At 32.0% G+C, this 15,247-nt stretch overlaps 1 protein-coding gene across 1 annotated transcript; it reads left to right on the top strand.

The window, feature by feature from the left end:
- The first annotated feature begins 977 nt into the window (after positions 1–977).
- On the top strand, positions 978–10,569 carry LOC146996994 (uncharacterized). Its single transcript, XM_085816407.1, has 2 exons — positions 978–1,092; positions 9,278–10,569. Exon 2 carries the CDS (start codon positions 9,363–9,365, stop codon positions 10,443–10,445), a length of 1,083 nt encoding a protein of 360 aa, XP_085672533.1. The 5' UTR covers positions 978–1,092; positions 9,278–9,362; the 3' UTR covers positions 10,446–10,569.
- The last annotated feature ends 4,678 nt before the right edge of the window (positions 10,570–15,247 follow it).

Below are 15,247 nucleotides of genomic sequence, written 5' to 3'. Positions count from 1 at the left end.
TTAAGTGAAGAAGTCTGTAGGAAGGCAATTTTAATCCTGTGCGGAAATTGTCCAAATGATTGATCAGTCATCGACTCAGCATACGCAGCCATCAGGTTGAGATCCCAAACATTGATTAATTGTGCTCGACTGGAAATTTGATCAGCATGGTCAACGGAAGCCACCGTTTAAAAAATTTTCTTGTTCTTAAATATATGCTTATTCACTTTTGTAATATTACTAGATACTTATAATCACGGTTCCTTCACTTTCAATAATATATTTCATAAATTGTTGAAGTGCAGACACATACTTCATATTGTAGAAAAACGTTTCTCTGGAATTTTTGATGCAAATCCTGGTTATCTTTTCTAAGAAGGGAAAGTAAGAAAGTGTGCCATTTATAAAGCTTAAGTTTTGCTAGATTTGCAGGTTTTTCGCGCTCGCATTTTACGTGCTTCTTAAGAATCTCTGGTAATAAAATGGGAACTTTCCATGACTTGTTGCCAATCTAATTGGAGAAAAAAATTTATTCTTTATAGGGATACTTGCGGGAGGTAACCGTCGAGCAATCTTCTTGTATCTGTCTCGTCCCATCCTGTTTGTTATTTTATTAAAACGTGTTTGGAAAATTTTTTCCTGATTGCATGGTTTGATTTGAGATGATAGATGTCAATCAGACCTTTTAATATGGCATCCTGAGCTGTTGGTGCCAGCAGCTTCATTTCCTATTATACCTGTATATTCTCATAATGGAATTTAGGCTAATAAGAGGAATATTCATTTCCATATTTATTGTTTTTAAAAGATTTTGAATAAGTAAAGATATTTTCTTCGTGGAACATTGAGCGTTTAAAAATCTTTGACAATCTGTAAAAATGCTCGCAAACTGTAACTTACTACTTTTGACAAAAAACGTATAAGTAATCATTTATTAAATTAATGAATTCAAACATATGAACATATATATTTAATAAAATAAAAATATTTCAGCGCAAATAATTATCGACGTATATTTGAAGAAGAAGAAGGAGAAGCAGGATTATACTTCAGCGATCAACTACTAGAAGAATTGGATCCCCAATGTTTAAGATTGCAATACGTGTCGGAAACGTAAGTCTTTTCGGAAAAAATAATAAAACAAAACATAATGTTTCAGGTCCAGTTTAATTATACCTTTAATAATTTTTTGACAAAAACGCTGGTCTGGAAAATAATACGTTTTCAGATTTATAATGCTTAATGTTTTTTTCAATCCTTCATTACAAAAATATATTATAAATGTTTAAGATGGAAAATCCTATTGTGAAGAATTCAAATTTATTGTCATACCTTTTGATTATGAGGAAACGTTATTGCATTAACTAATGAAATATCTAAACAGAAAGCTAATATACAAAATACACGTGTTTAAACGGCCAGTTTGTAAAATTTGTGAATGAGAAGTTGTTATGAAGTTAGTTGTTGAATGTCAAATAGTTGATATAATTAGAGTAACAAAGACAAAAAGGACTTTATGTTTATAAATAATAATATATATGTATGTAAAACAAATTACGTAAACACTGAAATCCATCCTATACTCTATTCGGAACAAATCTAATATAAATTGTTCTCTTCATCTGTTTCTGTTAGACTATATATTTCTAGATTTACAGAGATTTAGAATATTATTTAGCTCGAGTTTTGAGAATGTACTCATCAAACATAATAAAAATTTCCAGATTCCAACTTTTCATTGTAATTATTTTTTTAATATATAATATTAAATAATTTTGAATTAATAGAAAATTAAAAAATAAAAATTAATTAATTAAAATATATTTATGTAGATATATATATCCCCATCACATGATTTACATAAAGATGATGACCTAGCTAAGTGGGAATTTAAATTTCCTGAATCAAATATTTCTCTTACTAAGCCACAATGTTGTCGAACTATGCACATTTTTTTCTATCTCTGTCACCGCTGACACGACGTCGTGCTACTTTCTTCCTATTCCAACAATATGAGAAATATAAATATTCTAGAAATAGGTAGGTTTAGAATTTCAAATGAATTGGAGCCGCAAATATGAATTGAAATAAATCTGAATATTTTATATTATTCATCTGCCAAATTTGCTCTGTATTATAGATCAATATGTGCGATCAGAATTCCTAACATTAATTCACACACACACACATATACATATATATCTATATATATACGTTTATCGTATATATGTTATGGTGAAACGCCGAAATCTGGAGAATGTCGACTTTCACCGGTGAATGTCAACATTCACATAGTCGCTTGTTGTATGTCCGAAATATTTTCCAAATACTCTTATTTCTGACTTACACCGGTAAATGTCAACATTCACCATCTACTAATGGTGAATGTTGAACACATAAGAATATTATATTTTCTCTGTAATTCGGTCACGAAAAAACGCACTTAAATTAAGAACTTAAGAATGTAAGAACTTAAAACACACTGTACATTCAAAATGCGAAAGGAAAATAATAGAAGTTTAAAACTTACAAAATTACGTGATTCAAATCTTATTTATTGCAAAAACTTAAACTCTTATGACACTTTCAATTGCACAAGAGGCCCTTGCTTTTACGACAGCATTTATTTGTGGAACACTTCCTTTTGCAATGACAGCGTGTACATATACTCCTCTCTTTTCAACCTACACCAGAACACATCCGTGAGTGTCGACATACACCGGTGAGGGTCCGAATGTACAAGAATGTAATGCAATATTCGATCTTTCACCGACGTATTTGGTGAATGTTGACATTTTCCGGTGAAAGTCGACATTCTCCAATTTCGGTCTTTCACGGTAACATATATATATATATATATATAAAGATTTTATATATATATATATATATATATGATTTTCCTTTTACAATTGAAATTTTATTCTTCATGATGATTTAACTCTAGTCCCCGTTAAAACATTATTAACATTTTGCTTTCAAATTACTTCAAAACATCTTTCGAAATATAACTTACCAGTATGGATTCACTCTTTTAAAATAATTCTACTTTAATTAAACTTAGGAGATAATATAATCAATTAATCAATATTGTTTAGGAAATAAATTATTATTAACTAACTTTGCAGCAATTGCGCAAGTAATTGTAACTTCTTTTCGCACTTAATGAATTTAAGATCATACAACATTGGATATGCTAAATAGCAGCTATTAGCGCTATTTATCGCTTGCCTAATGTACCCACTTTATATATTACCACCATTCTTCTTTCTTAATATTTTAATTTTTAAGTTTTATAAAGTTCTTATACAAAAACTTTACTGTATTGAAGGTTAGCAGCCTCCTTACTTTTATATCTTGCTAGTTTATCTGAAATTGAAATCATTTAATGTCATTCCACTAGATGAAAAACTTGAAAATTTAACGCCATGCCTGCTACAGATAAACCCAAAATACAATTTTTATGAAAAACATTTAACTGTATTTACATGATTACATGCGGCACTTGACATATAAAATATATAGGACAGACTAAAAACAATCTTAACTTTCGAATCAATAACCATAGAGCTTAAATCAAAACATTCAACGCACAAAAAATAGCATTAAAATAAGTACACCATCACAACTCAATACAGCAGAATTAGAGCACTTTAAACACCATGACTTCAACTCTATTCAACTTCAGATACTAGATATAATACCCAATCACAAAACACGAATTTTTCAGGAATCTCTCTATATACTAAAACAACGTTCACTTTATCCATATGGACTTAACACTTATATACATAGTCATAGAGATACTTCTAAGAAGTCTATTTTCAGCCAATTTAAGCACTACAGCAACAAAACGCAGAGAGGAATAAGAGGAAGCAAAATAAAAAATAATGCGAGATTTTTATCCACTTTGGATACATTTGCATTGAAAAAACAATTGAAATGTTTCTTTGACTCAGACAACTTTCGTAAGAAACCTCTCAACTGTTACACTCCTGTACTAATAAATTCCTTATCAAACTAAAAAAATTCATTCAATAAAGCTACGACGACACACAAATCATTAAAGACATGATTCTCGATTTTAGTTTTTTCGGACTCTCTAATAGTCTCACTCAACGCAAAATTTATTTTAAAGTCAATTTTCTACATCCGCAGTTTGACAATATTCATTTCTCAAGAATCATCAGAGATTGTAAAGATTACTTCCCCGCAGTTGATACATTAACTATGGTTGCATTTAAATATCAAAGGACCTTAAGCAACTTGCTGACTAACCACCATGAAATAGATGAAACAGCAGAATGACATTGTAAGACACCAATTTACAGCAATTACGTGGATTCTCATCACCAGCGCATAATTACTGGCAACCTGAATATCATACAGAACCATCAACTTAAAACACTAATGAGTTATGGTACAAAATTTAGACCAGTCAGAAACATGACTACAAATTTCTGTTACAAGACTTTCGAAAACAACATCAACAAAGTTATAGTTAAAGCAAGCTATCAACTGAATTTACCCATAGATACCTTATAAAAATGGAAAGCCAAAATTCTTCAACGCATATCCACCGAAATCAGTCACCTCAAGTTTAAAAGTACACTGAATTGGTCGCAACTTACATCAGATATTAAAAAATTAAAACAGCTCTTTACTATTACAAAAATAGTTAAACAACTAATAACTTTAGCATTATATGAAAACAATTCTACGCAGAAATTATTCATAAAGAACTTCTCAACGCGACTACTTATCAATTAGCCAACCTTACAGAAACATCTATAATAAACAGGTTTAAAACTTTTCATAAGAAACTCAATATTACTTTCAATGCAAACTACAACAGATTTACTAATCTTTATGCGATTCCCAAATTCCATAAAACACAATTAAAATTCAGATTTATTGCTAATGGAACTAATAAATTACAAGAAAAATGTAGACTATTATTTTTCAATTCAACTTAATAAAATCTGTAAATTTATTTTCAATGATTGTAACACTAATCATAACAATCCTGGATCATTCATAATAACACTCCTGTCATTAATACTATTCAAACCATTAACATCCAAAACATTAATTGCTATGACTTTGAAAACTTATATACCTCACTTCCTCTAGAAGAAATCTATACCAGTCTACTTGATCTAACTAAACTCTTCCCTGATATGCTCAATATCATGACTCTTGACAAATGGGAAACCTACCTAAAATGCACACTTTTTCATAACTACATCAAGTTTCAAAATCAAATTTTTAAACAAGTCAGAGGATTGCCAATGGGCTTACATTCCAGCACCTCGATCTGTAATATCTTTTTATTTGTCAAAGACTTTAACTTCGAAAAAAATCTACAACCACAAGAGTTAAATTACTACAAACACACCTACAGATATATTGATGACCTTATTACAATTAATAATTTTGATAAAATTGAACACTCCGAGATTTATCCGAATTGTCTTACACTTAATAAAACTAATAATTCACAAAATAGCATAGACTTTCTAGATCTTCAAATCATTAACTACAAAAAAATTTTACTTTTTGACAAAACAAGAAACTTCAATTTCAGTACTAACAAATTAATAAATTGGAACTCCAACATATCCAAAAAAGTAATTAACAATACTATAATTAATCAAATACAACGAATTAAAATTATATGGACAGATACAATAGATTTACAACGCGAAATTTTGCTCCTTATTAAAATTCTCAAAAATAATCTAATACCCATTCAATTTATCAACCATTGCCTTAAAAGAGCAGGCGTTAAATACTCACCCTAAATCATGTAACTGATAGGGATATGATAATTTGTTCCTAAACCTGAGAAGGCGGTATAAGTTGGATGACTATCAGTTGAAGGATTTGTATATAGTGTAATTACTCAATTGTATATATTGTAAAAACCTAATTGTCTTCAGACTCATGCTGTTACTATACTGTTACTAAAAAAATGGGCCTATTTCATGACTTTAGTCTGTCTAATAGCTCTTGGACAGTGAAAAATTCCTTTTTTCCTTTCTTAAATTCTTAATCATTGCGACACGACAATTAGCCAGAAATTAATTAATTTCCATTCACTAGTATTTTCAAAAAAATCTTAACAGACATTCTCCCTCAAATAAGAACTCCACATAATACATCCCTCAAGAATTCCGAGTCCAACCCACTACCATAAATTACTTCACCCAAGTCTTACCGACTGATATTATTCAAAGCCCCCACTGCCGCTAAGAATTTTCGGACACCCAACACTTATGAGTCAGACATGAAGAGAATACTTTGCCAACTCCCCCACTAGAAAGAATGTAAGTTACTTAATACCTTTTCTGGCCTTTATATCTTCATGTACATTCACTGTTCTTATTATATATTATTTTTTACATTTTTTTATATTACTTTATATTGTCTTTGATTTGTTTTTACAAACTTTGCATTATTTATCTTATTTTGTAATCTTCTATGTTTATTTCAACTTTACTTTGAATTCGATTTCATAATAACAATTTCCAATGTTTAATTTTTATAAATAATATAGAACTCAAAAGCATAAACATGAAGGAGTCGGGGACGGTTACTCGGGTTATATCGGCTTTCTCTACAGATTTTGCTTTTTACTCCAAATTGAATTTCCAATGTTTAATTTTTAAAAATAATATAGAACTCAAATGCATAAACATGAAGGTGTCGGGGACGGTTACTCGGGTTATATCGAATTTCTCTACAGATTTTGCTTTTTACTCCAAATTGAATTGACTAAATTGCTTCATAAGAATAAGTTCTTTGAGTATAAGCATTGGATCATAATCCCTTCTATTCGCGGAGATATTTGGCCTGACTAGAATTGCCGGTTCGGCTTTAACTTATAACTCGAGTAAAGACGAAACACCTTCGTATTTACGTATTTTTATCAATTATTGTTCGTTGAATGGGAGTTGGTTTGTTCCCATTGAAAAGTCAATTAATTTCCGATCAATGACAATGATTACATGGTTTTAATTTTCCTTTTACAATTGAAATTTTATTCTTCATGATGATTTAACTCTAGTCCCCATTATTAACATTTTGCATTTTGCTAAACATTATTAACATTATTAACATTTTGCTTTCAAATTACTTCAAAACATATTTCGAAATATAACTTACCAGTATGGATTCACTCTTTTAAAATAATTCTACTTTAATTAAACATAGGAGATAATATAATCAATTAATCAATATTGTTTAGGAAATAAATTATATATATATATAATCGTTTATTGCAATGCATGGTCGGAAACGCTTTCCTGGCGCTATAGTGACGAGAGACAACACAAGAAAAATAGGGTACGAACAGTGTAAAGATATTTCTTTATTATTCTTAGCGCAGCGAAAACTAAGAAATAAGAACAAAAACATTGGATTGTCATCAAAGAAAGTATTCGAAAGTTCCTTAGGAAAGTATCCTAAACATGGGTTTGGTAGGGGTAGTCCAGTGCATTGTTCAGCAAGATCACGAGACCTCACTTGCATTATCACTTCCGCTCGGGGTAATTCAACACATTCGTGCACGAAACCCCTGTTAGAAGTCCAACAGGAACTTGTGGCACATATCGTGGCAGCTGATGGGAAAGTCCTGAGGATGCACAGTATTTTCCAGAACATCTTATGGTCGATGTGCGAGAGATGTGATACCTGCATCAGGGTGCAGGTCGTAATTTCGAACACCTTCTTTGAGGTCCATAAGTGTCTAATTTTGTTCCTATTTTTTAATTTCTCTTGTGCTAAGCATAATTGGTGTCCGTTCTTTCTTGTGTTTTGTGTTGTTTGTACCGGCCAGGAAAGTTGTTTCGGCCCTGTTTTGCCATTTCATTTTTCCTCGATGTCGTCTCTCTCATATATGTGCATAATTACTTATGACTCAAGTGTTGCTACTATATGATGAAATTTACAAACACGGTGTTTACAATACTACATATTCCCATCCGAAAATATCTTATTTTTTCCTCTTGCCCTTCAAATAAGAAATGTGTGTCCTTCATTGTAAAATCTCCTGGAACTTTAATACTTCTTTTTTCGAGGACAATGGAGAAAATATTTCAGTATAGGCAGCTGTCAATATTCAAACATTACATTGTGAAAGCCATTAAAGTGATTTCGGCCATTAGCCGAAACGCTCAGAAAGGCTTAATTCGCATAAGGATTTAGGAAATACATTTTGAAAAACTTAGCAAATTTTCCTTCAATAAATTTAATGGAACAGGCAAAAGAAATTACAGGGAACAATAAATATAGGAGAAAACAGATATTTCTTTTCCTAATTTGTTTTACTGTGTTTGATTTCTTTCTTTCTTCCTGTATAAATAATTAAAACTTAAAGAATGTAACTGAAGAATGAGAATAAAATTTTCAATTGAAAACAAATGGTGGCAAAACTCCTAGTGCTGCTCTGCTGGACGACGAAATAGACCAGCAATATTTTCCGAATTTGGAATAACAAGAGAAAATTTGAAACCTGTGCAGCCAGCGATGCAAAGGGATTCTTCTGAGAGAAAGATGACTTAAATGAGGAAACTCGGAGATAATGTAATGATGTGTAAGGTTACCTCTACTGGGATAATAATAAGAAAAGGTTAAAATACAAAATACGTAAGTAAATTATACAAAAATTGAAGAAATTAAAAATATCTAGCAAGCGTAAGAAATAGTAATTGATTCAAAACCTAAATGAATCTAAAGCTCTCAAACTTATACTCGTTTAAATACAGGTTTTTCTGATTCAGAAAGAACGTTACGTGTATATCTTCTAAGATGCTTTTTCCATCCTTTTTTTTTTTTTTTTGTAGTTGTTTCATTTTTGATTTCAGTTTCCTTTTTTTCTCCTATTTTGCAATTTTCCCCAATGTTTCCCTCTGTTTTTAAGCCACCTGTTTATTATTACTATTATTATTATTACAACTTATGTAAAAATTAAGTAAGGAAAAGTAAGGCACTGAAACTTTGCAAATTATCACACTCTACGTGAGATTCATGGTGGTCGCTTATTGCATACAAATCACGCCAAATTCTTTAACTTCTCTGCTTGGCTTTAGGTCCTTATAACGAAAACAACCAATTCGCCCTTTGTAGAAAAATATTCTGTCAGGCAATAAATCTACGGGGAGATTTTTCCCTATGAAACTGAGCCCAAAGTGTTATATAGTATCTAAATATTAAAGTGTTGTACATGTTAAACGTGATCGTCGTTGCATTACTTTCACTTTTTTACTACTGAAATAAAGATATACTGATTATTTTGTAGATTGGAAAACCCTCCTTGTGATCATGAAAAGGAGCAAAAACTGGAAACCGAGAGAGAACTAGAAAAGAAGCGAGAACCGGAAAAGATGCAAGAACTGGAAAAGAAACAAGAACTGAATAAAAAGGAAGAACCGGAAAAGAAGGAGAAACTGCAAAAGAAGGAGAAACTGCAAAAGAAGCAAGAACTGGAAAAGAAACAAGAACTGAATAAAAAGGAAGAACCGGAAAAGAAGGAGAAACTGGAAAAGAAGGAGAAACTGGAAAAGAAGCAAGAACTGAAAAACAAGAAAAAACTGGAATTGACACAAAAACTAGAAAAGAAGCAAAAGCTGGAAAAGATACAAAAACTAGAAAAGAAGCAAGAACCGGAGAAGATACAAGAACTGGAAAAGAAGCAAGAACTGAAAACGAAGCAAGAGCAGGAAGCGAAGCAAAAAATGGAAAAGAAGCAAGAACTGAAAATGAAACAAGAGCAGAAAAAGAAGCAAAAACTGGAAAAGAAGGAAGAACTGAAAAACAAACAAAAACTGGAGAAGCAACAGAAACTAGAAAAGAAGCAAGAACTGAAAAAGAAGCAAACACTGGAATGGATTCAAAAACTAGAAAAGAAAGAAGAACTGAAAAACAAGAAAAAACTGGAAGAGATACAAAAACTAGAAAAGAAAGAAGAACTGAAAATGGAGAAACTACTAGAAGAGATGCAAAAACAAGTGAACAAAGAAGAACTGAAAAGGCAGAAGGAACTGGAAAAAATGCAAAAACTAAAAAACAAAGAAGAACTGAAAAAGAAGCAAAAACTGGAAAAAAAGGAAGAACTGAAAAACAAACAAAAACTGGAGAAGCAACAGAAACTAGAAAAGAAGCAAGAACTGAAAAAGAAGCAAACACTGGAATGGATTCAAAAACTAGAAAAGAAAGAAGAACTGAAAAACAAGAAAAAACTGGAAGAGATACAAAAACTAGAAAAGAAAGAAGAACTGAAAATAGAGAAACAACTGGAAGAGATACAAAAACAAGTGAACAAAGAAGAACTGAAAAGGCAGAAGAAATTGGAAAAAATGCAAAAACTAAAAAACAAAGAAGAACTGAAAAAGAAGAAGAAACTGGAAAAAATGCAAAAAATGGAAAAGAAGCAAGAGCCGGAAAAGATGCCAGAACTGGAAAGATAGATGAGTCAGAAAAGACGCAATACCTGGAAAAAGAAGCAAAAAACGGAAAAGAATCCAAATCTGCAAAACCAGCAGGAACCGGAAAAGAACTGTCAAACCCGAAAAGGAAACCGGATGAACTGCGAAAAGAGCCAGAACTGGATAACGACTGTAGAACGATTGATTTAATGACCAAACGAAGCAAGACCCGAAAAAGAAAAATAGAACAAATAAATCATATACCACTGCAAATAATACCACTGCAAGCATTAAATATCAACGTCAAAAGAATAAACACCTTTCTTCAAGGAAGCTTTGCAATACACTGTCATAAGCCAGAAGGTATAGAAAAAATCAGCTATAACCTCATTGCCAAAACAGTTGCAAAAGATATAGTTAACGTAAAACTTCCGGAAGCCACAATACCAAAATGCACAATTCATAATACTCCAAAAAATTTCAACTCTGATGAACTGATTCAAATTATAGCCCAAGAAACATAATCAAATATTTCCCACCTAAGGCCTTTATTTAAACTGAATTATCAAAATAATATCGATAAATGGATCATAAAATGTCACGGTGAAACTTTCCAAAATTTTATGAGTAAAAAACAAATATATATTGGATGGCGCACCAATAAAATAACCGAGTTTATCGGTGTACGCAGATGTCAAGTCTGTCAGGATTTCTCTCATAAGACAAACCAACCAAAATGCTCATTCTACGGCGGAAAATATGTTTCTTACTGTTATTCCCAAACTCCGTACTGCATAATCTGTTGGATTAACAATAAAAAGTATGAAACAAAATTTGACTGTAAACATCCAGCTTTAGCTATTTCCTGGTCCACATATCAAACAGAAGTTAGACGAGTAAAATCCAATACATATTATCAACAATAATGCAAGATCCTGCAGACTATCTATAGACACTTTCCATCAATAAAAAGAATAACAATGGCATCCGCTTTCTCAAAATAAATCTTCAAAGAGCAAAGACCGCCACCGACCAACTATGTCAGTATCAAGTAGATTATCTGGCAGATTTTATTATAAATCAAGAACATTATTGCATCACTGGCAAATTAGGAAGAAGTCCAAATAACTGGGCAATTATTCAACGTCATTCTTCAACGGGTGTTTTATCTCCTCGTACAGCCATATTCATTCCAAACAATAAATGGAATTCTACAATAATTATTAATACTCGAGATATAATCACAATTTCAATCAATACTAATGCATCTCAGCTTCTTATTACTAGTATCTATATATCTCCGTCAAAAATCCAAATCAAACCTTATCCATACTAAATGAAATCTTACAACAATAATAATAGTCCGCATGTTTTTTGTGGAGACTTTAACTCGCAAAGTACTTAATGAGGATACTTACAAACCGATCACAGAGGAAGAATACTTGAAGAATTTTTAAATGCAAACAATCTCATTCTACATAATCATTTTACTGACCGACCTACCTTTGATAATACCTACAATAATTATTGGACTGATCTTCTTATTTCTACAACACATCTTGATAATAAAATTAACAACAGATCAATACTAGATGAACATACCGAATCTTATAACAAATATATCTCTTTTGATATAACTGAATATACGTCCTTTACTGCACTTACCAGATTTAAAATCAATAATAACAAAAAAAAAAAAAAAAAAGAAATTTCAACAAAAGTTCAATCCAATTTCAAATGACTTTCTAAATGCTATTATTCTGTGTACAACCAAAACAGAACTTAATAATATTACCAAGGAACTTATCAGAAAGTTTCAAGATACCTACGAACGTACCTTCTTCAAAAGATCATCAATACCCATTATAAAAATCAACTGGTGACGAAAGAACTCCGCTAAGTCAAACACAAAACACGAGCATTACGAAGAAAACTGAAATCATCGCAAACTAATGAAGAACGACTCAACCTACTTCATAAATACAAAAAACGAAAAGCCCCATATAAAAAGCAAATAATGTCTGCAAAGCTTTAAGCATGGTGCAACTATTGTTCAAACAACCAGTATACGTATGGCTCATTGTACAAAATTGAAACCAACAAAATCTTCCACCCAACGCAACTTACAGTCACTAATAGGGGAAATAATGATAAAAATGTTACGAAGATCACTTTAGAAAACATTCTAGATGTTATTCTACCAAAAGAAAACATATATGATGATTTAACTGAACAAAGATTAATTCGTTGTAATCTACTTCCAAGAAAATGATAACACATTTACAGCCATGGAACTCAATCTATTTATTAAAAAACTCAATAACGAAAATGCTCCTGGACCAGATAGAATCTGCTATCAAATTATACATAAAAGTAATCCTAAGCTAATTCTAATCTGCAATAAATGTCTCGAACTTGGTATTTTTCAAGACTGCTATAAAACAAGACAAAACATACTCTTCCTCAAAAAGAACAAAGCTCATGAAAATCCTAATTCCTATCGGCCAATTAACCTTCTACCATCCCTTGGAGAAAATCTGAAAGTTGTATTATAGGAAGACTTGAATACCATTTTCACCATCATAAATTCATTAATGAAAATCAGTGTGGATTTAGGCAGCAAAAATCTACCATTCATGCAACCAGTGCAGTCCTAAACCAAATCCATGTTAATAAAATCAATAACCTACAATCCGCAATAATCAGCTTAGGTCTCAAATCAGCCTTTGATTCATTATGGCGGCCCTCAATTAAAGAAGCACTTAGAAATATTGAATGTACTTATAATATCTATTAAATTATCAATAATTTCCTTGATAATCGGCATAGTCTCATTTTATATAATAATTCTTTAATCAGAAGAAAACAAGTTCGTGGATGTTCACAAGGCGCATGTATAAGCGCAGAATTATGGAATATTACATTTAATAAAATTATAAAAAGTGCTTGGCTTCCTTTTGCTAAAATTACTGCTTTCGCCGATGATGTCGCATTTGTTATGAGTGGAAGGTCCCATTTAATCCTTCGAAGAAATTGTCAAGAAATAATAGCCATATTCCAGCAAGAATGCAAGAAAATTAAACTTGAAATTTCATCCTCCAAATCTAGAATCATGACAAATAATAAACCTGGACAAAATCTTACTAAGCAACTTTCTGTTAAAATAAATGGCGAAAAAAATCAAGCATACTAAATTCTTTTCTATTACTTTTAGATCTTCCCGTTGCTTCAAAAACTACCTTATATTCACCTAACTGATTTTCTCATCAATTCGTCGACACATTCTTTTGTGACTTTTAAAGGTCATAGATTTATTGTTAGGTAACAGAATTTCAAATTTAAAGGATGGTGGCAATTCATATCGGCCATCGGAAAGAAAATTTAATATCTCTTTGAATTGCTTAACTGTGTTGGTGTGAGCAAGTTCTAGTTTAACATCTTCGGTTGGGTCTGTTATGTCAATGGCATCTAAATTCCAGAGTTCGGTTACACAAGATTAGAGGAATGCAACGACACTATATTGTTGAACAAATTATTTTCCAGTAATGCTAGAATAGTAGCTGAAGTAGATTTTTCAGATAAGCTGTTTACTTTACCAATCACAGTGTATCCGAATTCAGTCGCCACTACAGACACACCCGAGTGCAGTTTCAGAGAGCTGCCAGCAATAATGTCCCCGATGGCATCTGCTCCTAAAAGTAATTCAATGTTATATTCCTTAGCTTGCAAATCAGACAAGGTGATATTTCTACCTTTTAATTTAGGGTATTGTGATCAACTATTTTTGGAACAGATTCGCATATTTTGTTATGAGTAAGTACTTCAAAGTTATGTTCATACGTTCCCTCAAAATTTCTTAAATTAACATCAAACACTAAATGGCAATTAGGACTTGTCTCTCTCTCTCCCCAAGAATGGTTTGTTTCTATTTGGGACGCAGTTGCAAAAACGTGATGACCCTTTCTGAAAGATAAGATTATGTGAACTACTGTCGAAAATCGTACGAACTGTAAGTTGTGTACCTTCGAAAACTATTTTTAAATCAAATGTTTGCAAAGACACATTTTTATTAACAGTTGGCTGATTAGATAATGCATTACTTGAAAAAACAGTACTTTCAGTTTCATTTCGCTTTACAGTTTCGCTATTAGAGCACATATTGGTATAGTGAAATTTATACACATGTTAAACATTTTACTTTTTTTCTGAAGGCCTGTGAGCTATGTCCAACTCGTAGGCGGCGAAAATAGACAGGCGTTTGCACCAAAGGCTTTAGTTTATCTTCTAAACACATTTTGCGAGCAGAAAAACATTCGGCAGAATTGTGGGATTTCTAACAAAAAATACAACCTAAATTCCGCCTACCTGTATTGCCTTGGAAATTTACGAAGGCAGCAGCTGTAGAGCAATAGGGAACATCAGAATGTGGACGTGAATGAGCAGAAAGGGAAGCTCCCGACCCGGCTACGTGCGAGCTTAATCCTTTCCTCCCTTTGCACTTGGTTTCGAAGAAAGCACAAACGTTTATCCAAAGAGCGCGCACTATCTTGCTGGGACGAAGCATCATCCATTGAACAGTTTCTGGTAAGCAGGACTCAACAAGTGGCTCCAAAAATTCAGCAAACTCTTCCTTAGTTCTACCTTTGAGCTTTCGAGGGCCATGAGCTTGCTCTCAAGTAAATCATAAAGTTCAGCTAAATCTCATTTAATCCGACCAGCAGCATTTTTCGTTACTATGGAAAATGGATCCCGTACATAAATCTGAACCAAACCATCATTAAATCAAACCATCTTTAAAACTTTCGTTTTCAATCTTCTGAGCTATATCTGGGCGACTAATATCT

The sequence above is a fragment of the Stegodyphus dumicola genome, chromosome 5 (genome assembly GCF_044657685.1).
Source record: "Stegodyphus dumicola isolate Sdum_Otavi_A_Nest chromosome 5, ASM4465768v1".
NCBI classification, from domain to species: domain Eukaryota; kingdom Metazoa; phylum Arthropoda; class Arachnida; order Araneae; family Eresidae; genus Stegodyphus; species Stegodyphus dumicola.
This window is presented reverse-complemented; position numbering and strand designations above follow the sequence as displayed.

Bases quoted from the DNA above. Each gene is read 5' to 3' on its own strand.
- LOC146996994 (XM_085816407.1), top strand. From the start codon at position 9,363: ATGCAAGAACTGGAAAAGAAACAAGAACTGAATAAAAAGGAAGAACCG.